The sequence below is a fragment of the Agelaius phoeniceus genome, chromosome 9 (genome assembly GCF_051311805.1).
Source record: "Agelaius phoeniceus isolate bAgePho1 chromosome 9, bAgePho1.hap1, whole genome shotgun sequence".
Lineage (NCBI taxonomy): Eukaryota > Metazoa > Chordata > Aves > Passeriformes > Icteridae > Agelaius > Agelaius phoeniceus.
The window spans coordinates 22968601-22992466 of NC_135273.1; the positions used below are offsets into that span (position 1 = coordinate 22968601).

Below are 23866 nucleotides of genomic sequence, written 5' to 3' on the forward strand. Positions count from 1 at the left end.
ACATACCCTGAGGCAGAGAAGCTAAAATAGTATTTTCACAGGAACAAGTATTAAGGTGCCACAGATGCTTTTGGTTTGGACATCAGATTTTTAAAAATAAGGGAGCCAGATAGTGAAAGTCTCATTATCAGAGCACTGAGAACAAGAAAGAAAATAACTTTCAAAACTCTGTCTGAATTGTTTCAAGGAAGGATTTCTCTTTCTGAGTGGCTCCTTCTTCAACTAAGAGAATTGAAAAATGATTTTAAGGGCCCATGAGTTGCAACATTAAACAGTGGTTGTTGCAGCTCTTGTTCTTTCCACTATATCGTGTATTACAGACTACCTGCATCTTGAAATGGCTGACATTACAGAGGGTGTAAACTAAAAGCTGGGCTTTGGGGCAAGAGTAGGGTGGAAAAGAAACAAGATAAAAATGGCTACTTCTGGCAAATTTCAGTGTTTCAGAACTCTTTATAAACTGTTCTCTTTTCACTCCAGTAATATTCTATGTGATAGCAAAACAGGTTAGACTAATATTAGTTCATTTCTAGTGAAGGTCAGGCACCATTTGTGGATCTCAGTAATTTGCAGCAAATCAATTCAGCTATACCTCTGCATACCTTACCAGTCAGTGCTGGTTAATCACAGAATCTGAATAGTGCAGAGAGAAATCCAAATCAATCCAAAGACTGAAGCCTCTGTAAGCCAGCAGAGGTCACACAACCTTAAGGCAGGTTTGTGGACTTTCTCAAGCTGTCTTCTGTGGCTCACCAAGTATGTCCTGCTGCAAATGTACTGCTGACACTGCTGGAAACATAGCAAGGCATCACTTTCAGAAACTGCAGACAGGCAGACCTTGCTAAAACATTACCTGAAACTGCTGGCTGCTGAATGCTGGAGTGGATCAGCCACTGCTGCTCACGGGATCATCAACAGTGAGGACAAGGAGTGTTTAAAATCAAACCAGTGATTAATACACAACCACATAGTATGCTTTGTGAAACAAACAGACTTTACATAATGTCCCAAAATACTTTAGCATTAGATAACAGGGCGAGGAAGGGAGGGATTAGGTTGCATCAGCAATGGAAAAAATATCTTTGAGAGTTTAGATGTGTAAGTGAAGCATAAAGCAAGGAATGGGGCAAACAGGAAAGGCTGCACTGGATAAGGGACAGACCTTGAAAGATTTATCTACTAAAGATAGAAAGACTATAAAGCAAAGGGAAACTAAAGCCACATGTAACAGTAAAAGAAGGGGAAAGCTTGTGATGTATCCGTAACACAGCTCTCACAAACTACAACCTCACTCCTAAGCTGAGAACAATTTCATGGAGCACTTGATAAAACTCCATGTCTGTGTATGATTACATAGCAGAAAAGGGACTACTGAAAGGAAAACACAGCAATTGCCCATCAGAAATCCCATTGTGGCTCTGGAAGGCACAGAACTGCCCTATGGAGCCAGAATTGGAAGCATTTCACTAGATTTAACCCAGGCAAAACTCAATGCTTCCTCACCCCACACTGTCAGGGAACAGCTCTGATCACTGGGCAGGACAGTAGAGTGGTGTCAACATCAGACAGGAACTCAAGTGAACTCATGGCAGGTCAAGACTTGCAGCTCTGAGGGAAATTGCCAGGTAAAGATCAGGAGGAGAGGAGGATGTCCAATTGATTTTTACAACTTCGCTTGAGTTATTTTGCAGCTGTAAAACAGTCACTCTAGCACGAAATATGTGGTGCCACCCTGACAAATGAGTTCTAAATAATTGAACTGAAAATCAGTCAGAGAAGGTTTCAACAGATCACATTATAATTGCAGCTATTAACAACACATTTTTTAATACAGCACAAGTTAGGATATAAAAGTATGAGAATTCATCTGAATGCTAGAAATATGTTTTCAGCCAGAAGCTCTTCCAAGGCCATACAGTTCAGCCAACCCCAGATAAAAGTGATACACATTTGCCACCACAGCGCCAACCCTGGCAGTTGCTGAGGACATGAAGTTTTCATCACCTTTCTAGAATTCAACTCCATGTGTTTGGTTTCTTCAGCAATTGCACTTACTCATCTTTGCATCACAAACCTACTTGTTACTATAATGATACGAGCAATTGCTGGCACTCTTAAATCCTATTTTCACAGCAGAGGACAATTTTCTCTCTCTTACCTTAGGTTCTTTTGGCTGACTTTGCTGGAATTATCCTCTCAAAATGTTATAACTAACAGTTATTTTCATCACAAAACTATGAAACTTACAATCACATTTAAACTCTTTGCACGTATTTAGATAAAAAAAACAAAGCAGCATTTTCAGCCTTTTATTTCAGCCTTTCTTATACCAGCCAAAAAGACAAGCTTGAAACCTAATACCTTAAGTTTATCCCAGTGGGCTACAAATATCATCTCAACCTGGTTAAAAAAATCTGATGATTGAGCTAACTGCTGAACTCAAATGGTAAGCATTAGTGGACCAAACAGATTTGTCAAATGAAGGAATAAAGATAATTTTAATTGATCGCTGTTATTGCTAACAGGATAAGATTAATCTGCAGCAAAATGAGGCACAAAAGATGAAAAAAAAAATAAGGGTCACTTACTCTGAAGATCAAAGTCATCATCTTCAGAAAGCTGATCATTCCCTGCCTTCAGAGGAAGGGCATAGGGAATATTACTTAAGGAATGTCATTTACATTTGCACTGAAAGAAACTTGAAATTAAAAAAAAGCTACTGCAAATGTAAGTATGATTTTATCAAGAAATAGATTTTTTTCAAGCTGTTGAAAGAAATTAACAATCTGACAGACCTGTTTCTAATTCTGGGGAAATATGAAGTATACTTGTGAATAAAGAGTAAACTGCTGTCTTTCTTTTTATATGAAATTTTCATATACCTTCAGGAAGACAGGAAGGACGTGAAGTCATAAAAAAGCCAAAATGGTCACTTTGGACGTGGGGTTTGGTGGGAAAGGAGTTGTTTTTGTTTGTGCATTGCGTTTGGCTGGGCTGGGGGGTATTGTTGTTTCAGGCTCGGGTAGTTGGTTTTTCTTAATTAGCAGCAGCAGCAGCGCTGTTAGGCACTTTAAAGTGTGAGCCAGTGAAGGAAAAGGAGATAAATGAAGATACTGTATCTTTGAAAGCTTCCTCAGCCCTTCCTGCTATTTTCTTCAATATGGTAGACACAGAAAATATCTCAGTGAACATACACATTCAGCATATGATGTACTGTTAATAAAACATATCAATGACAGATAATTCACCATAATATGAAGTAACTAGGCTATATAGTACTAAGATTTTTATGATTTGATTCTAGAAACAATTACATCTCTTCCATTTTCCCTCCCACATTTTTCAAAACAAAGACTCATATTTTAAAAACCTGTATGTACATCTGTGTTAAAAAAATCACCTAGAAATTCACACTTCACACAGGAGGATAAAACCTCTTCATCTTTAACAGGTGCATTTTGTAGAGGAAAATTAATTAAAATTGCTTAATTAAATGAGATCTAAGGAAATCTGAGAAAACTTTAATACACCTCTTCTCACTGTTTTTCAAGTGAGTTAAGTAATAAGATTAAATAAATATTTAAAAAAAAATTAAATCATCCAAAACATCTTCCACACTGGAAGTCTACAAGATAACTGTGGAACTGAAAATGTTTTAAATTTCTTTAGTCACAGTCTGTTTCCACAGTTAACCACAGTTTATCCACATTTTGCCTCAAGAAAAGGATCCATGTAGACAGACAACTGATGAAGTTGTCTAAATATCAAGTTCCAGTCCTCATCTAAAATCATAGATACTGTAAAAAACAACTACTCTTACAAAAACTTGTAAGGAATTGTTTGTGAAAACAGAGCTGAACAATCCCAGATTAAGCTGGTACTTTCACACTTAAGTAATAGGATCCCCTGGTTCATCTGGTTTTTGGATTCATGCTCACATCATTTGTGTTGTGTTAGCAAAAGCATATCTTTGTATTCAAAGAGAAATGACAAACTGAACAGCCAACAAGTTTACTACCAGATGTTATCAAAAATGTACTTTTTCAGCCATTTTCTAAGCAAAATGACACAAAAGTTTACATTGGAAAAAACACCAATCGATGAATAAGCAACTCTCACACTCGCGGGCAGAGCAGCCTAAGAAAATTTACAAGAGGCCAAGCACCCATTTTCTGCTGTTCAGCTTCTGCTGCACTTCTGGAACCTTCACTAGCTGTTGCACAAGACCAAAGTCTGCTCTATTGAGTACCTGTATTTCTCACAGTATTCTCTTTAGTTTCCAAGCCAGTGCATATTTCTCCAGTGTCAGTCTATTTTAAGAGAAGCTGTCCATGTGAAGTGTAGGCACAGAATTGTAGAAATTACATGGAGTCTTGAACTTAAGTCCAGAAAAGATTACAAGATGGTATTTTAACCATGAATACATCCACCAGGGACAGACCTAGGAGAGCTGTTCAAGACTGCTTAAGGCAATGTTGGCATTCACAACAAAGGATTAGGATATGGCCTCCAACTTCATCAGGGACTGAAAAAGAACCCTTGTCTGAGGCAGAGAAGTTGGCAGCTGTCACAGGGTAATTTTGGATCAGGCAAACACTTGCCCTGCAATTCAGGTCAATGTGAACAGAATGTAAGGTTTGAAAGGAAGTAGATGTTTGTCAACAACAAATTATATATATGGGCTGCAGTATCTTCAGCCATTTTATGTCAGTTTAGCTGTGGAAAAATAAAGTTCAAAGATTTTTATTTCTAGTTAACTCTACCTGCAGCCACACATGCCCAACTGTGGCTTGTAAAAATAAGGGTGAAATTTTCAGACTTTCTGTTTCTAACGTTACTATTTTGCAACTCTTTTAAAAATATCCACATAACTACATTCTTTATTTAAACACCTGGGCAGAATTACTCCTTCCAGAACAAGGGCTAAATCTATGTCTGGCATGTAATATTATAAAAGAAAATGGTGTATCAAGAAACTCCTGATCTGAGCTAAGAGCATCTCCTCCTAGTGTTCACTCATGACTTCAGTTCTACTTGGCTGTGATCAGATGATATGCAATGTATGGCTGTTACCTACCTGCCAGAACCTGCCTGTTCTCATTTTCTTCATCCCCTATTAGATGCTGTTACCGTGGTGTGGCTTTTTCAAGAGCAGGTAAGGTGCAAGTCCTTATGACTAAAGGCTATTACCAGTTATGCAGATTACAAGACTTGTCCATCCACAAACTGGGCTCATGCTGAAGCTGACTATCTGGCATCTGAGAATAAAGAAACTGATAAAGCAGAAAAATTAGTAAATAATTATCTTCCCTAGGCTTTTGGATAACTCAGTGAACAAAAGAGACTGGACTGTCACAAGTGTAAAAACTGAGAGCATTCTACAATGTGCCTTTGAGCCAATATTCTCACTTTTCCCCACTGACAATCCCTTGAAAATATCAGTGATAGACTCCTTCAGTTAAAGCCTCCATCCAATCAACTGCATTTCCATTTGAAATCCCTAACACCAATGGGCCAGAACATTGAAAATGTTAACACAAACCAACATCTAACTTCTCATGTCCTACAGTTTGTGAACATCTCTGGTATTTATGCATCCAAGCATAGGCAAGAGCACAAAACAAACTCCTTCTCAGGGTGGGTATTTGAAACTATCAGGTGGATATGCCAATTTTAGTCAAAATTTCAAACCTGATATGAGAACTCAACTAAACAGAGTTAAGAAGAGCAGGAGCTCTATGCACCCGTTACACACAAGTGAAGTTACAGAAATTGACCTTTATTTAGTAATCAGTTTCTTTAACTTTTTTTTGATACAAAGTGACATTTTCTTGTAGTACAGAAAAATCCATGTCAGAACAGTACCTGTCTGTTTCAGTTGTACCACTGGAGTCTAGGATCTCGGACTTTAAAAAACAAACAAAACAAACAAAAAATTGAGATAAACAAAAAACAACTTCTGTCCCTCACCATGAGAAGTACTTTAACTACTAATTAATCCATTCAATTTAATATTTATTAATTTATATATACAGTATTATAATAGTATGGTATAATACTATATATATTTTAGATGTTTTTATAGTTCAGAATACTGTATATAGTGTATAACTACATAAATACTATAAGAAGTATTTTGAACTATAAAATACCAACTGTAAAACAGAATTTAAATTTAGGACCAGATCTTTCTTGAAGAACTGTGCAAGAAGAATCCCTTTTTTTAATTATAAAAGCTGCAAACAGAAGCAAAATTACAGCCTGTAGTGTAAAATTAGATACCCTACATAATGAAATGTTAGAAACAGTGACTGAGAAGCAGGTCTACTCAAATAATATTTTAAAAACAATTAAAATACAGTACTCAGGAAACATGGCACAAGAGACAGAAGAAACAGGTACAAAACCTGTGTTAGGAACACAGAGTCAGAAGTGCAAAAAAACAAAAAGGGAACCGATATAATAGAGTTTGGTACAACAGGTAAATAAGTATTGCAACCAAAACTAAACCATCACTTATTTTTTGACAGTGAAAACACTAACAATCTAGTACCTTTCTAAAGGCTTTTAACCAAAGCCCTAAAACTGTGTCAGCTCTTAAATAAAAACAGTCTATGTGAATGCTACACACTGAAGTACAAAGCTTAAGAATTACCCTGCAAAATTGCACCAACATAAGCTTTCCATATTTACAGTATCTAAAAGTGACAGAACACAGCATGCTAGGCCTAGTTTATAACTCTACCCCACCTCTACTTAATCCAGGCCCAACAACCAAGAATTATTATTTGTCAACACATGTTAAACTTGGATTGCTTAGATACATTATGATGTTTAAATATTAGCTTCATGCATAAAACAAGAAACTATCTTTGACAGACAAGCATTGACAGGATACAAACAGTGGTCTGCCCTGTGTAGGAGCGTACTTCCTTTTGAGCTTACTCCCAAGACGTACCGATTCAATCCCACATTATTACCTGGTTGCCAAATCAACAACGTGCTTAGAAATGGTCAAAATTGTTACTAAGAGTCACATTGCGCATGAACCGTCCGCTCGTTCTCAGAAATTTCACTCCATTTTGGAGAGTTACCTCATTAAGTGAAAGGACACAGAGTTAAAAAAAGAACAAAACAAAGACATTCAAGTAAACAGCAAGAACCAAATACTTTGAAAAGGTTTTTGTAAACGTGTCATTCTACAGGGTTTTGCAGCATTGTTAAATTCATTACTCATGGACAAGTACACGCAGGTCACCACCCTCGTGACGACCTGTCACGTGTGCATGTACGATGTGAGAGACAAGCTCGGTGAAGTGATGATCTGCCCTTCCCACATGCCTCGTCAGGTCCTCGTGTGTTCAGTGTTATCATTCCCCTTCACAAAACAGAAATCACTTATGGATATCTTTATCAGGACAGAAATGAACTGAGTCCGTTGGGTAGAAAGTTAGTTGGTTATTTACATCTGGAAAGTAGTTTCACAGCAAAATAAATCTACAGTGGGCCAGCTGGGATCCACAGGACCTTGTTTTGTTCTTGGTCGACAGTTGTCATAATCTGAGTGCAAATGCTTGAAAGGGCTCCTCCCTGGACAATGCCTGCAGAAAAAGAAGCCCCACATACAAATGAGATGGGAACAAAAAGTTATGAGCAATTACCAAGAGCAGTCTTCTGCATTTATCTCTGAAGTATTTATCAACAGATCAGAATTAAGCAAGTCAACTCAGTATCTGACAGATGCATGTCTCTATTAAAAAAAAAAAATAAACAGAGCAAAGAGGTCAAGCATTCAATGCACAGTTTCTTCTGCTAGCTCCTAAAACAATCCAGGGAAGTCAAGGAACTGATGGCTATAATCAGCTAAGACAACTGTTTTGTAAGTGGCCTCCATGTACTATTTTCAGAGGCATCAAGTGGCAAAGTTTAAGTCTAAAGATGGTCAGAACCTGTTATAATAAACCTTCTCTGTTCAACATGTGGTGTTAAGAGTTTTATATTTACGGGGTAATATACATAGAGACTATAGCTGTAGCAACTAGACACTATTTACAAATATTAGAAGTAAATTATGAGCAGCTCGCAGATCGCTGAGCTAAATAAAACAGCAGTGGTTACTACTCCAATTCTTATCGTCAACCAGATTCAAGGAACTAAACACCAACAGCAAGCAACTCCCTGAAAATCAATTCACAAGATAAATGAACACCTTTTATTCTACCCTTGCTAAGCATAAAAAGTAAAATGCCACCACTGGCACATGAGAGGAGAACATACTGTCTTCAATACATAAAAATGGAGGAACTTTTTGACTTGAGAAATATTACAGCCAGCAAAGCCTCTGGCTACAGCTGAAATACTGAATTCACTAATGCTGAAGAAGTATGGAAAGTCTTACACAGCTTAAGGCATAATTTTTCTTTTTGAGAAAAGAAAATACGATGTCACATAAATATATAATACTTGGCTCTGCAATATATACTACAGTTAATGATGTCAGGTGACTTTGGATACAGAACACAGTAACTGAAAAGGTCTATGAAAAGTGACAAATGGCAGGCAAGAAGTGATTCAGATTACACACTGTGTTCACAACTTGGTAGAGGAAACAAAGCTAACTTGAAAATCATTAGTCAAAACTGAACTCGGTGAAGTAGTTAAAGAGCTCTTAGTAGTTAGAGTATGACCTATAGCTCCATGACTAACCCTACAACATGCTTCTATCTATCTACATGCTATCTACAGGCTTATTTCATGTACAGTATTAAAACTTCAACAAGCTTCAATGTCAGTGCAATTTGAACACCAACCCTCTCTGACTACCAGCATCTGGAAGTGTGGATGACAGCTGGAGCCCACTGCACAGAGGCACCGACAGAAGGAGGCCCTTCCCACAGGGCATCTGAGAGGACACACATAAAACTCTCTTAGACTGAGTGCCCCTTCCACTGTCAGGCTCAAACTAAAATGCCACAAATGCCTAAACAAGAAGCAGAAGATAACACGTGGTGATGTAATTTGGCCATGTGCATGTCAAGTTCTCTGTAGGTTTAGTATGCACCATGTAAAAAGCATTTGTATGGCTATTATATAACATTTTGTTGAGAACACATGACTTCTCTCAGGATCCACTGAGAGAGCTCTAAACTAAACACACCCTTTTGTCTCTCTGCACTTGGCAATTATGCCTCAAAATATTTCTTTAAGAATCCCACTGTTCAGGGGAGGAAAAGTTAGGTTTTGGCTAGTTAAGGTGTTTGTTCTTCTGCTTAAATTTTGTTGCCATGAACATCAAGATACATTCAAAAGAGTGGGGATACAATTCTAGGTACGTGGAACCACATGGAAATATACTCTGAAGTGACCAGAGAATCTCCAAACACCGTTTGCTTTTTTTCTCTAGTAAAAAGACTACAATGCAAGATTGATTTCATAATTTTATGAAGTTAAAAAGGCTTCTAAAGTTGAATTTAATTATTCCAAATTCCAGTGCATGCTCAAGAAACCTTGGATAATTTTTTTTCCATTGTTGAAACATTTAAAGTATGTCTCACAAATCAAAATCGCACAATTACAGAAGGGTTGAGGTTGGAACGGACCTTTGGCAATCTTCATTTGTTGGTTTAAACTACCACGGGTTTCTGTTGTTTTGTTTGATTTTTACAATTTAGAAAACCCTTCTACTCCTTACATGGTATAACACTGACAACACTATGTCAAATCATCAAATCTTGACCATAGTTTGTATACTACTGGCTAGTAATAAAACCTTTTCAGAACCTCTTTAGGTCATAAGATTCTACTATTCAGAACAAAGGAGATTTTTATCTTGACACTTCCTCTTCTGGTAAAATAAAACAACAGAACATGAGTTAGATAAAAGGGAAGGCAGAATGAAAAAAAAGGTGCTCATTGAAAGGACATTGATCTTTTGAATTAAAATTCAAATGGATTAAATTACCACTGTGTTCCTACTGAAAGCTTTATTAAATACTAACCTGTAAAGTACTTGCTATACTCCTGTTCTATTTTTTGAGCTGTCTCAAATTGTTCTTTGGAATGCTTTTGTGTAACTTTGTCCCTCAGGAAGATTGGGTCTTTTTGCTCTCTGAAAAAAAAAAAAAAAAAAAACCAGGAAAAAAAAAAAAAAGAAACACCTTGTATAAGAATAATTTTTTTTATGACTTGAAGAGTGCCTCTATTCAGGCAAATAGGAAAGGCTAAGTCACATGCAAGCAGACTCATAGGCCCAGAGTGCCATCTACTGTGTCTCAGCAGCATCAACAGTCATCAGGACCCATTTCAGTGCTAACAAATTTATTTGCTCTCAGACCAAGATGGTATTTCTTTAAAGTTTCAGAGACTGGGAGGCAGTGGATGAAGAAGGAATATAAGTTTTTCTAGTTCATATGAATTGGATCATCATCTCATATACATGCCAGTACTCCTTACACAAAGTTGGGCACAAGCATCACTCTTCTAAGGGCTTATGAAGAGCACCAAGTAAACTTACTGTTTCCATGTTATCATATCTATGACACATTTTTGAGATGCGTCTTTTTCTATTATACAAGCTCTTGAAAATAAAAGATGAAAAAACAGAAATACAAATGCCAAAATAATTATTTAAAAACGTAATTACTAAACTAGCCTACCATTGCTGCGGTGCATTTCACAGAATGCCAATAGAGCTTGTGCTATATCGAAAAGTGTGTTTGGACAAACTTTTGCTGCACACAACAGGCAGACAAAATGTGCCACTGCAACTTATACTGATGACTGCCAGAAATCCTTGCTTGACTAGTTTGACCATTGTTTCTTTCCAAAAAAAGGAAACAGCTGTAATGGTGACAATTTCACTTCCAAAGGTGGTCAAAACATGACAGGTCCATTTATCATTTAAGCACACAATCATATAGTGGAAATGAAATACATCTCATTGCTCTACATCCTGTTTCTACTTTAAAGTAGTGATACTTATCTTCTTTATGAAATAGATAGTAGTCTAATTTACCTACAGATTAAGAATATAAGAAGTCTTCAACTTTAGATACAAAGACAGCACAAGTATAAGATCTCTTAGCAAAATGTTTCTCAATATTCACATTGGGAGATTATTTCCCTTCTTGCCAAAATCAATCTATCAAAATGTGTGAAGGCTTTTTCAAACATCAGGGGAGGGACTGGCATTTGCACATCCTGTGCTCTGCTCCTGGCTATATTCAAAAAGGAATTTCACAATTACTGAAAGAACACAGCCTGAGAAGACCACAGTATATGCACTATGTGGCAAAAGGGGATTTCCCTTGCTTTGTTTCCTGGAGAATGAAGGTGGGAAAGCTGAGGCTATGAATCAATTGGCACTGCATCCATACTCTTGGCCTTTTTAAGAAGATGAAGAACAGCTCTTTGTCATGGTCAACATGTCAATGGATCACACCCGTATCAGTCTTGCAAGGTTAGCAGGAAAGATCCTCCTAGAGGTCATTCAGTTTGGTCTCCATGGATTTCTTTGACAGATTTACTTAATTGTCATGCAATCCAAATGAATTTAAGACCATATACCTTACAGTGGATTTTATAAGGACTATTTTCCCCATTTTACAGAATCACAGCATGTTCTGAGTTGGGAGGGACCCAGAAAGATCACTGAGTCCAGCTCATCAGCGAGTGGCCCATACAGGGATAGAACCCACATCCTTGGTGTTATTAGCACCAGGCTCTGATCAACTGAGCCAATCTCTGTGGCTGTCCTAAGAGACTTAACATGACTAGGATGAAATAAACAATAAAGGTAAACTTAGACTTATTTTAAGGTAGAATAAACATCCCTGAACTATACCCCTCACAGACTTACTTGATTTGTTTAGCATTTTTGTAGCGAATAAAAATTACAATAGGGTAGATATGAACACTGTGGAGCCGTTCGATGGCATGAGGAGCGATGTCAAGCAGACAATGACAATCCTAAGATCAAATGTAAATGCAAAACACTCATTCAGTTAAAGAGCACAAGCACACATGCAAATCCCCCATTTCTTCCCCTACTTAAATCATAGCAACCCAATAGAGTTTTGCCATACATATAGCATTTTGGGACTACTGAGCAATTTGTACCCAAAGGATTTATAACAAAAGATAAAAGATGAAAAACTGCAAGAAATTGCATTCATAGTACCAAAAGCATGCATTGATAGAAAAAAAAGGTACTTGAAGAACTTATGACATGAAAAGTTCGACTGAAATATATGCATTACACTTTTTCAAAGTTTAAATATTCCTATTAATTTTCTCTTTCAGAAATCATGAGCAAACACACGTGTTAATAGGACTTGCCATGTGGTTTGATTGAAAACTGTAAGCACTGAACAGACTTCAGGTAACATCTGTCTCCAGGATTATGATGATGTTTATATTCTATATGACTGCATTAAATGGAATAGTTTAAAAAATTAAGTCCTTTTTCTGGAGATGATAGAGGATGGAATTTAAGAACATTATTTCTAACTTTATTTAGTAATACTGTAACAGAACAAGAACATTTCCAGTTTCTATAAAGGTGAGCTCATTTTAAATAAACACATGCAAAAGTAAGGTAAGTTTTATTTTATTTAGCAACCTGGGGAACAGTTCCCTGAATATCTTAAAGGATGTCACTGCTAACATAATTTCCACCCCCAACATAAGTATGTAAATTGTACAAAGAACTACAGCATTAAAATAGACTCACCTTTTCTGTTATCTCTTTTATTGACGCTACAGTTGTCACATCAAAATGTCCACTCCTCCGTTTGTAGTCGATGAACAGACAATCCTTCACACCCCGCTCAATGGCTTGCTGGGAAGCTTTCATAACCTCTGTTGCACACAAGAGATCTCCTTTCATTACTGTTCCTTAGGCACAGAACAAGGCTAAGAAGACAATGTCTGCAAATTCAGATTCTTGGGGTGTTATCCATCTTCGCGTTGTCATTTTGTTGATTTATACTGATGTTGCTACTGTGCATTCTAAGTATGGGTAAATTAGCTGTATTGGCATACTTACCAAGGGGACATCTGCAAAATTTGCCAGGGGATTCTTTGACCAGCATGTCTTTCACAGCATCAAGTAAAGGTCCTAGAATAAGGACAGGCCTAGGGGAGGTACAGTCCACTTTCTGGACACGCTGATAAGCCAAACTTGCAGAATCTACACACACAGAAAATATTTATTTGTAAAAACGTACATTTCCAGGCACTCCTCAAAAAAGCAGAAGCATCCTTATAGGAATTAAAAGACCTCCTCTGCAAGGGAGGGCAAAGGGCCCTTGACAAACACAAAATATGGTCAGTCATAATTGATATTCCTCCACTTGATAACTCAAACTAAACATTTTTCTAAATGAAACTAATGTTCAATTAAAAAAACTGAACTCCTCACCTTCCCCAATCATCCCTAAAATTGTTAACAATACACAACATTTGACATCTCTGGCTTGATTTGTTGAGCTCTTAGAAGGTAGTAAGTATTGTAACCAACATGATTTTTCCAAAGGAGTGATTTTTCTAAAGGAGTGAACAAATGAAAGTGAAGATGTTGAGTGGTGCACAGGATTTCTGTCTAGACTAAGCAACCTGGACTGAAATTAAATGGTTGAAAGGAAGATCAAAACTATGCATCAAAAAGAATCTCCCTCTCCAAATGAAATAGTAATGCTAATAGGTCCAGGAAGAAATTATGAAAGTATTTTGAAACACACTGGCTTGTAATTTAATACCAAAAAAAAATTCTTATTAGAGATAACGATCACCATTTGTATTCAGAGCAATTAGAAACTAACATTATTTGTTGTGCTGTGCTACACGTGATTAAAAATGAAACAGAAGTAAAGGCAAAACCCTCTCAAGTATAACAAAGGTACTTGCCATCCAAGAAAGGAATCGAGTCTGTACTGATTGTATCCAGAGCCAATAAATCTTTTCCATCTTTGGAACCACTCCGCTTATGTTTATGCTTTCTTCTGAAGAATGACCTCCTTGCTGCTGCTGACAATGTCTTAGATGAACTGTTTTCATCTTTAGCCTCAGACATGCTGTGTCTCCTGTAGAATTCCTGATCCATCCTACAATAAAACAGACAAAATGGCTGGTATTTAAAGTTATATTTTTGATACTTTTGACAGTATCACAGCTGGTGATGCTGTGCCTTATGTGTCCCAGGACATTGTCATTTCTAGTTTACTATTTAGCAGCATTAAAACCAACTTGATACAGCAATATATTTAATTCAATGTATATTAAAGTATGCCATCCTTAAAATGACATATCTAAGAATTACAATCTTCCAAAAAGAACAGAAGCAACTCTTTTATATCACATCTCACTAGTCAGACTTGTAAAGACAAATACTTTTTAAAGACGAATCCTGTAATTGAGGTCACTTACATGTATTTACTGGGAATCTGTCCTCTTTCCAGCTTCTGAGCATTCTCATCCAGCTGCCAAGCCATCCAACAACCAAAATTTCCCTGTGGTAGAGTGTCATCCACATATAAAATGTCATCTTTCTTAAAGCTTAAATCCTGCTCCATCTCTGCCACACGGTCATAAAGTGCTCTGGAAAGGAAGACAAACAGGCTCTGCATCTGCTCTCCATCAACTCAAGGGAAGAACACACCTTTTCTGAAAGAAGTTAACAGATTAGTGGCATGCTCTACATCTCAGGAACACATGAGTGAAAAGTGAGAGAGAGACTTGCTATACTTGACTGTGTACTTGCTGTGAGGGAATAGCTGGATAAATCAGTAAATTTCAAATTTAAAAAAACATGGCCAGAATTATGTTCCCTCTCTCTCATATGCATATTATCAGCATATTACCCTAACAGCCTTATGCTGTCATTACCAGTCATGCTCAAATACCTGATGTAGAATCCATCTCCAGGAAGCTCTTTTATCTTGTTAAATTCTTCTATCCTATATTGAGTCTTGATTTTGATATTTTCTCCAGGCTTCAACATTTCAAGATAAGCTTCCTCAGCTGTTTTATTTCGCATGTCAATGGACCCATACTGCAAAACACAAAAATAAACCTTTAGATGTGAAATTGTATTCAACAAGCCATAGAAGTAGATGAGCTTGTAAAACACGCAAAATTAGTTTATTTTTCTCACTTGCAGGTTCTATATGTGTCTTGTCACTTGAATCTCAAGTACAGTTTGCACCTTAAAATGTCTAGCAAGAGACTGAGACATTACAGTGCAAAACAAAAAACTCAAGTGCGAAGAGCAGACAGGTACTGTGAGAGAGCACTTGAAAAAGTTGTGCAAGTGTAAGCTGAGACTCAAAATTCACATTGAAAAAAAACCTAGTATTTTTAGGGATAGCAAGTGGTCTGAAGGAAGTCAAACATGATTACAAAGCAAAATCTGGATACTAGAAGTTCAAAGGGAGAGTCTCACTGCTCACTTGTATCTGAAAAGCTCAAAAAGATGTGTGTTTATCACCTTAACAGTCTTGACAAGTAGATAAATATTCTCATTTCAGATACAAAAAGCAGAGTCAAAGACACAATACCTGTTTTTCCCTGAACTCTCTTTAGAATTTCATAGTGGTAAGATCAATATTGGTCTGTTTCACAGTGTCTTTCACATCCTTGCCTTTCTCCTACATACAGCAATTGGATTCAAAGCTTCCCATTTGGATGAAGGGAGCAGTCAGTAATTACAGGTAGACATATGTGAGTCCTTCCAGCTTCAGGGCATCCTGTGCTATCAACAGTGATAGTTCTCCAGGCTCACATCATCCAGCTCATGTGCTGCAGCCAAAACTCAAGTTTGCTTTCTGACCATTCCTACCTGGGTTTTGGGGCAGGAACCCCACACTCACAGAACATTCCTCACTGTGGGACAGCACAGCCCTTGGCACCTCCCTCTTTATGCCATCCCAGCCATTAGTCAGTACACTGTAGACATTTCTGAAGTGCTTACCTCAAGTATCATGTCACCCAAAACTAGTCCATCAGGTCCTTTTGCTGGGCTGTCATCATCTACATCTGAGACAAATATTCCATACAGGTTTCCACCGCATATCTGGATCCCAAGATCAACTTGGGATTTTTTAACAACAACAATTCTAGGTTCAGGGGTCCTTTTGTTTGTGTCCACAGGGCCCCTTTTGACAGAAAGAAATAACACCTGTACTAGAATTGAAAAATTTGCCATGCATAAAATCAACTTGCCATCTGAAGAATGTATATTTTTAGAAATATTACTCGGAATAGGTCACCTGCAGACAGAGTCTTCAACAAACAGCACCTTTCCAACTAAACCAATCTTGCAGAAAGCTTTCTTCATTCCTTGCAGACCCCATGTGTCAGAAACAGTCTGAAAGCATGTACATTTCTATCCTGGGGTCCACTTAACTTTTCTGCTGACTTATTTCAACCAGACACAGCATTCACAAAGTACACTTCCTGATTTAATACCCTTCATATCCCAGTCATGACCACTTATTTTCCTTTAAGACAGAAGTTTCCCTCTCTACCTTAAGGAATTCCGGGGACTTGTGGTTGGAGTGGTTTGTTTGGATGGGGGTGTCATTGTCCCTTCGTCCTGCTCACTCACAGTGTCGATCACGGAATGATTGTCAGGCGTTGCAGCTCCGCTGCCTTGGGGGGTGGAATGATTACTCACAGGCTCCAAGCGAGAACTAAGACAGGTAAAACAACAAAAGAGAAGACTGGTGGGTTAATGCCAAATATTTTCCACTCAAAATTTTTAATTTGGCTGTAAGTCAATTTTAGAGTAACAGAGATAAAACCCAAACCCTATAACTCAAATGGGCATGCCAAAAAGCATATGTTCACCATAAGTCTATGAGAAAGACAAAGCTCTGTTTTGAAGTGCGATCATGCATCAAAATAGAACGGGTAATTTCACCAGGTCATTTGCCTTCTCTAATTAATATTGGAAATTCTGATTTTGGAAAAAAAAATGTAAAAAATACTTGAAGTATTAAAGTTTCATAATCCTAGGAAGAAGTCATCTTGGATTTTATGTTAGTATATTTAGGGATTATGCCCAAATAGAAGAGAAAATATATTTTGATGCATCCAGCATTCTTCTTTTGACAAACATGCATTCACACATTCTTTTTCAAAGCAATCACACTTACCAGCACATGTGTGCTCACATTAGCAAACATATTAAGTGTACAGAAGTCAGCTATCAGCTAAATAATTATGTGGACAGGAGAGCTGTGTTTTTCCAGGTCTAGCCAGCCTTACCTTGACCGTGAGTGATTGCCAAGCTGATACATGTGTGGGTTATACTGAGCCAGAATAGTGATGGTGTCACACTGCTGCCCAATGATTAGTCGAGCTTGTTGCTCTGTAGCGTTTCTCAAATTAATTCCATTAAACTATGGGAAAATTGCACAAACCAGAATGTCAAGTTTGCAAATGGAAACCAGCAAGCTCATTCTTTCAGTGTCCTAATTAGTGTAATGTCTAAATGCTCCCTTACTCCCACTAGAGAAAACAGGAGAATGAAAATGTTGCTATACAGTGATTTTCTAGGGTTTACTCCTTGGAAGGAATCATCATAATTTTCAAGTATTTTGTAATCTGACAAGGACTTTAACAATACTTTCACTCTTAAAAGACATATATATTCTGAGCTGTGCTATGATTTGATACAAATTGGTTCAGATCACCAATATGAGTAAATTCAGAATTTCAAGAAATTCAGATCTATTCAAGTCTATTTTAGTATCAGAAACACACTGTGCAACAGAAGGTACTTTAACACAATGTTACACTTACAAAGCAGTTCTGTACTTTACAAAAGGCTACTCCATGTGTTTATCTAACACAGTATGCAGAAACATCATTGAGCCTCAAAAATAATTGTTAACCAGGTATCTTAGCTAAGAATATGGCACAGCAACAACAACATGAACCTTGGTAAAAGCCAGCTGCTTGAAAATGTGCTCCCCTTACCAGGCAGAGTATGGGATTGGGACTGAAGTTTAAGATTAAGTATGAAAACTAACTAGCTTAAAATTTAATTACATCTATATAAGACAAGATGAAGATATACCATGAAAAGACATTATTTTTATGATAAACCCTGAAAACGTCACAACAATCACGATTATGAACTATTACAATAGAGTGTACCCTTTGCTACATCTCACAGTGCACAAAGTTTCACAACATAGTTGTTTTGGGGAAGGCAGATACGGCTGCAGTCATACAAGCTGATTTACTAAACCTTAGCAATAGGAAGCAAACAATTACCTCCAGTAACTGATCACCATATTCAAGGCCAGCTTGATGGGCAATGCTCCCACCTGTTACTTTAGAAACAAATATTCCACCATTTTCTCCGCTCACAATGGAAATCCCGAGTGGCTCAGAACCCTTCTGCACTTTAACATGGCGTGGCTCTTCCATGTAGGGCCTTTTAAAAAGAAATTTAAAACTCAGTTGGAAAAAATTGCACTTGAACCACCACAATACCAAAGTTACATGCAACATTTATGCCTGTCTGAACTTTAATAATAAAACAGCTTTGAACAGTTACTTAAAAAGCCCCAGTAATTAAATGCATTCCTTTATCACCATGCAATGTACAGTGGAGAAGTAAGTGTACACCAGGTACATGACTGCTCCAAAAATGATGGTAAATATGAATTATAAATAGAATGGTCATGAAGTTGATAGGAAAGAAGCTTCCAGACGCATATTATATGAAAGTAATTGAACCACTGTATATAATATGTCATTGTAAAACCATATTCCAGAAGGGTATGTTACAAATACAAATGCTGGGAGTCTTCATTGCCAGTGAAAATAAACATAATGAATAGTAAGGTGGTAAACCAAAGGACAACAAAGCACAAATATAATATTTCATATTTGTATGCTGGGAAACACAAATTAGTAATGAAAATTAAGCAGTTGCAAACTCAAGCCATTAGGACAGCAGTTTGCATGGTAGCATTACAATTACCATGCAAATTCTCCTCAGGGCAATTATCCAAACGTAAAAAAAGCACAAAGTGCGCAATACTGCTCGAGAAGGACAACCTTAGATCAGGCCAACCTCAAACTCCTTAGTGATGAGAACCTAGGCCTAGGAGCCACAGGGATTCTCAGAAAAGACCTATTACGGAACAGATATCTGAAAGATGCAGAAGATTTGAGAAGACAAGAACACTTAGAACAAGACAAACAGAAGTGAGACACTTGTAAGTATAACAAGAAAAAGGCTTATACAAAAGAATACCCTGATACATTCCCCTTTCCTACCCCCATATTTGGGATGTATCCACCAGTACAAAAGAGGCTGATCCATCCATGATGTGCGTAAACCAACAGTAGCCTTCTAAAAAGTCGTGGTTTTCACTATTATACTACTTTAAAATGTCTACACAGCAAGAAGCACCACCAGGCATTAACAGTTGAGGTCAGTGCAAATGAAATAGCTTGGGCACCAGGTGTGGTTGTATTTTTTATTTTAATACCACTATACTGCATTTGACATGCATTAATTTGAATGTTTTCTTTCCTAGCATTTCATTTTGCCATATGGATGTTAGCTAAATTGTGCCAACTGCTTAAACTATTTTATTGTGCTTTTCAGAAACCAGAAGAGTTAACTGCACTTCACTCACTACCACCAAAACGAGCAAGGCTGAGGACGGGTATTTTTGGGAAAAGTAGGATTTGGGGCTGGGGACAGAGGGAAGGGGACATTGTTTCATAACTGTGCATATTGCCAGTCTTTGAAGGGATCGTTTTGGTAGCCTTCTGCAGCAGAGGCACAATAGTTTGCCAGCTTATTAATGCATGTGAGATAAAAACTAGTGGCTGCTGACACGAATGCAAGTCTGGAATTCAGCCATCTCACATCACCATTAGAGGTAATGCCCAAGGCAATTGCTTACCCAGTTAGTGAACTTATTACTGATGCTCACATTTTTTGCATGTAACCTAAATAACTAAATTCTGATAACTTGCAGAAAACTGATCATTTTTTCACTCACTTAAGAGCGCGTAAGCAATATTATGTGAAGTTTCTTCTTGTCACAAAATTTACCAAGGTCTATTTCTGCATTAAAAACTAAAACTGCATCTTTTGGAGCTTTGTTTATTGTACCTTTCTGCTTTTTCATCTACCACACACATTTTTAACTTGTTTCGGATTGGAGTAAGAAGTAATCAAACCTATACAAATGTATCTGAGAATTCTAGTAAGAACAGAATGACAGATAATTATGCCTGTACAGCAAAGCACTAATAAAGTAAAAAAGGATAACATTAAAAAGGTGTTTTATTTGATAAGCAGTTTTATCAAAATCAAGGGAAGCACTTCTCTATAATATTCAGACTGCATGCCAGAATCACTAGACACAGAGTAGAGGAGAAAAGTCCTTATTGATGAGATCTTTTAATTTTAATTTAAATTAAAATCAACAGAACAAATAGAAACATTGAATTTTTTAAAAATCTATTTAATTATTAATTTTATCTGGGGAAAGGCCAAATGAATTATTTGTATTTTGTGGGAAACACAAAGCTTATACAACACCCCAAAATTTAAAAATTTCTTAGGATAGATTTAAGTAGCTACTTTCCTAAACTGAGAACTGTTTAATAGCTTGTTTTGCTTTAAAAACCCACCACCAAACCTTAGAATTATACTCTTTTTAGAAAATCAATTCAGACTATGGTTTACACATAAGCACAGCAAGAGCAATGGGGCTGGAACCTGGATGTACTTCAATAATAAGATCAACAATAACAAAAATTGTTATTTCCCAGAGTCCAGAACATGTATCTTGTGCTCAAAGACACAGAGATACAGACTGCCAAAACCCCAGCTTGTTCAGCTGAACACTCACATCCATTAGTCATGGGAAAGAGAAAAGACACTAGGAATTTGCAAGTGACAATCAGAGAAACATTTATACGAGAACAGAAGTTGAGCACATGTAGTACAAGTGTCACACTGAAGTAAGAATGTAAATTCACAAAAACGTCTTTATGTTTCCTTTCAAATAACACTGTTCTTTGTATACAAGACATTCTATAAATGCCACAGTAACTTAGTCACAAATTCTTCAAACAAGAGAAAAGTTTCACGTAACATTTTATGAACAACTTTTTATTACCATCAGAAAAGTTAAAATACAGAATATCCTCACAATATTATCGTTCACATTTTTATGGTCAGTGTTTTTACATAAATTAAGCATACAAAAGGGTCTTGAAGTTGACAAATCTCATCTATTTCAACACATCAGAGCTCTTTTACACTGCCAGAATGGCATTTAGCTGCTTTACAGGAAATGAAAGTCTGATTCAAATTTGTGTCTTACTGTTCTATGCTTTGAATTTGTGTAAACCTTTTCATATATTCAGTCTAACCAGATCAGGATAAAATGAAAACAGATGTCCAAGACTGATACTATAAGCAATGTATCTTTGAAATATTCATTGTGAGATATAAGGTCATTAAACACAAAGCACATGTTTTTAAGAAAGCTGTCATGTTAGATTCCAATTCTGCAAGCACATACACATATACTGAATGCTATTACTAGCAGTGGTCCAGATACAGCCAAAGGGATCAGTCAGAGCAGTGAAATTGCATCTGTCTATGTTCTGTACTGTTTGCAGTAAAACTGCATCTGTACTGTTCTTCTACAGTTATGTGCTTACTTTTTCATGTTATCTGGCTATATGGAAACAAGGCACAGTGGTTGGAGCACATATTCTGCCATGCTAAGGCACTTGATATTTAGCTATCAGATGTTACAACGTCTTAATTTTGTTTAGATTTCTAGAGTATAGAACAAAGCTATCATAAATAAGCATGTGAAGTAGTTGAACTGAAAGGGTATATTCAAATTTAAACAGCTCTTACTTGGTGTTACCATTGGTCTAACATGGAAGAAACAAAACCTTTATGAAATCACCTATTCTTAAAATCCACAAAAAGATGTCTTACATACTTTCTAAAGAAACAAACATTCAATAACAGGACCTGAGATGCACTTCTGCATCTCCACGTTTTTCATTTAAATTAAATGTTCACATTCCTTCAGACTAATAAACAAACACACAAAATTTCCTCAGACACATTGGTATCATAAACAAAAAATGTGGGGGCCTTACCTATCTTTTCTACGTTCTCCGACAGATACGGGGCTAATGGAAATCCTAGGTAATGTAGAAAGGGAGTTCTGAGACTGGCTGCTGGTGAAGGAGGACGTTTCCAAGTTAAGAGGTGACTGGGGAGGAGTTATCAAGCTGGGACTGCTACATTCTGAGTGTGACAAGGAGCCTAGGAAGAGGCAACAGTTGAGTGTTAGTGTCCTGCATCTGTCACAGCTGGCAGATCTACCCAGACACAGTGAAAGACACCACACACATCTGAGACAAGAAAGAGGAGTGACTGTTCACTATTTATGAGTCATGTAAGGGGCTTAGGAAGACCAGGGAACTCATCTCAGACAGTGCAAACTCACTGTCCTTAATGACTCTGTGTTAAACCTGTCCTCTCCAAGTGCAAACAACGACTGCCATTTTCAACACGAGACAAGCTTACAGACAAGCTACACCATGAGCATGTCTGAAAAGGATTTTAAAGAAAAATAAAAGACAGGAAAGAAGTAAAACAAAAATCTAATCTGTAGGTTTGTTTTCAAATAAAATATTTAATGTGCAGCCATTCCCTTTACATAGGAGGTACATTATGTGACACCTGAAAAAGATAACAGAAGTCAAGCATACATCCTACTGAAATGTCTGAAATGTCAAACAGCTCTGAAATGTCAAACAAGCTTGACATGACTTAGATTGCATCTTGACCCTGGCTGTAGCCTTCCTAAGTAATCCATAGAACAAGTGCCCTGACAGTTTGCTCCCTTTGAAAAGCTACAGAAAACAAACCTCAAATTATTAATCACAAATGAAAGCTATTTTTCAGAAATCTCTTGGCTCAGTTAGGGAAAGCACTGCACACAATACATTAAGGCTGCAGAACATTTGAGCAATGATGGCAGCAAAGAGCTGCTGATTGCTGTCAGCAAACTCCTGATTCTACAGCACTCCAACCACTTCTTGTCTTTAAACATCTTCCACTAGGCAATTTTGAGTGAAGTACTGAAATATTTTCACTGCATTTCAAAGTATAATTTACAATCAGTGATACAACAGTAAGCAAATCATATATTTAAAGAAACAAAAAATAAAGCATGTCAGCTCACTGTTAAAATTTTCAAGGCATCATTCTAGAAGAAACAACAACTACAAAACATTCAGCAATGCTTACTCTTACATCTGTCTGCACTTTTACTCAGTGTGCCAGTACTCAAGTCAACCATCAGAAAAAACAACTTCCACTAGAAAGTTTCTTTTCTTTTTTAACATTTCTCTGGCAAAACGCAGATTTTGTAACCTTAATAAATTGTCCTACTTAGACTGTGGCACAACCTGATTTAACAACTGCAAGGTTTGTTTTGGTTATGATGAAAAGAGTATAATTAAAATTACTAAAATAATTCACCTCTGTCAGAGCCCATCATGGACCTTGGATATCTTGGTGTTAAAGGGATCTTAATTCGTTCTGTTCTGTACTGCAAGTTACTTGAAGAACCTATTTTTAAAACAAGGAAAAATTAAAAGGACAAAAGTAAAAGCAACTACAATTAACAAAAAAGTACATTTAGATTGTACTTCTTCAATAAGCATTAAAGTGACCTCTAAATGATCAAGGCAAAAGCTTTGATGATTACCCTCGTAAATGTGAATATCACAATTACAGCAAATTATCTTGATTACACAGTCAGTATGAACAGAACACAATGCAGGTACA

General features: G+C 37.0%; 1 protein-coding gene across 4 annotated transcripts in view; it reads right to left on the reverse strand.

Moving 5' to 3' along the window:
- Nucleotides 1–5758: 5758 nt before the first annotated feature.
- DLG5 (discs large MAGUK scaffold protein 5) overlaps nt 5759–23866 on the reverse strand; it is a 97165-nt gene continuing 79057 nt past the window's right edge. For 2 of the 4 annotated variants that reach the window (XM_077183268.1, XM_054637581.2), the window contains exons 20-34: nt 23558–23647; nt 22165–22333; nt 19088–19165; nt 18280–18442; nt 17266–17399; nt 16524–16688; nt 15968–16151; nt 14901–15049; nt 14425–14595; nt 13906–14102; nt 13046–13189; nt 12731–12858; nt 11858–11967; nt 9999–10108; nt 5759–7601 (exon numbers count right to left, since the gene is read on the reverse strand). In XM_077183268.1, the coding sequence (XP_077039383.1) occupies nt 7498–7601; nt 9999–10108; nt 11858–11967; nt 12731–12858; nt 13046–13189; nt 13906–14102; nt 14425–14595; nt 14901–15049; nt 15968–16151; nt 16524–16688; nt 17266–17399; nt 18280–18442; nt 19088–19165; nt 22165–22333; nt 23558–23647 (2096 nt within the window). In that variant the 3' untranslated portion in view covers nt 5759–7497. The remainder of the gene's footprint in view (nt 7602–9998; nt 10109–11857; nt 11968–12730; nt 12859–13045; nt 13190–13905; nt 14103–14424; nt 14596–14900; nt 15050–15967; nt 16152–16523; nt 16689–17265; nt 17400–18279; nt 18443–19087; nt 19166–22164; nt 22334–23557; nt 23648–23866) is intronic. The other 2 variants (XM_077183270.1, XM_077183269.1) reach the window with 1 other exon arrangement.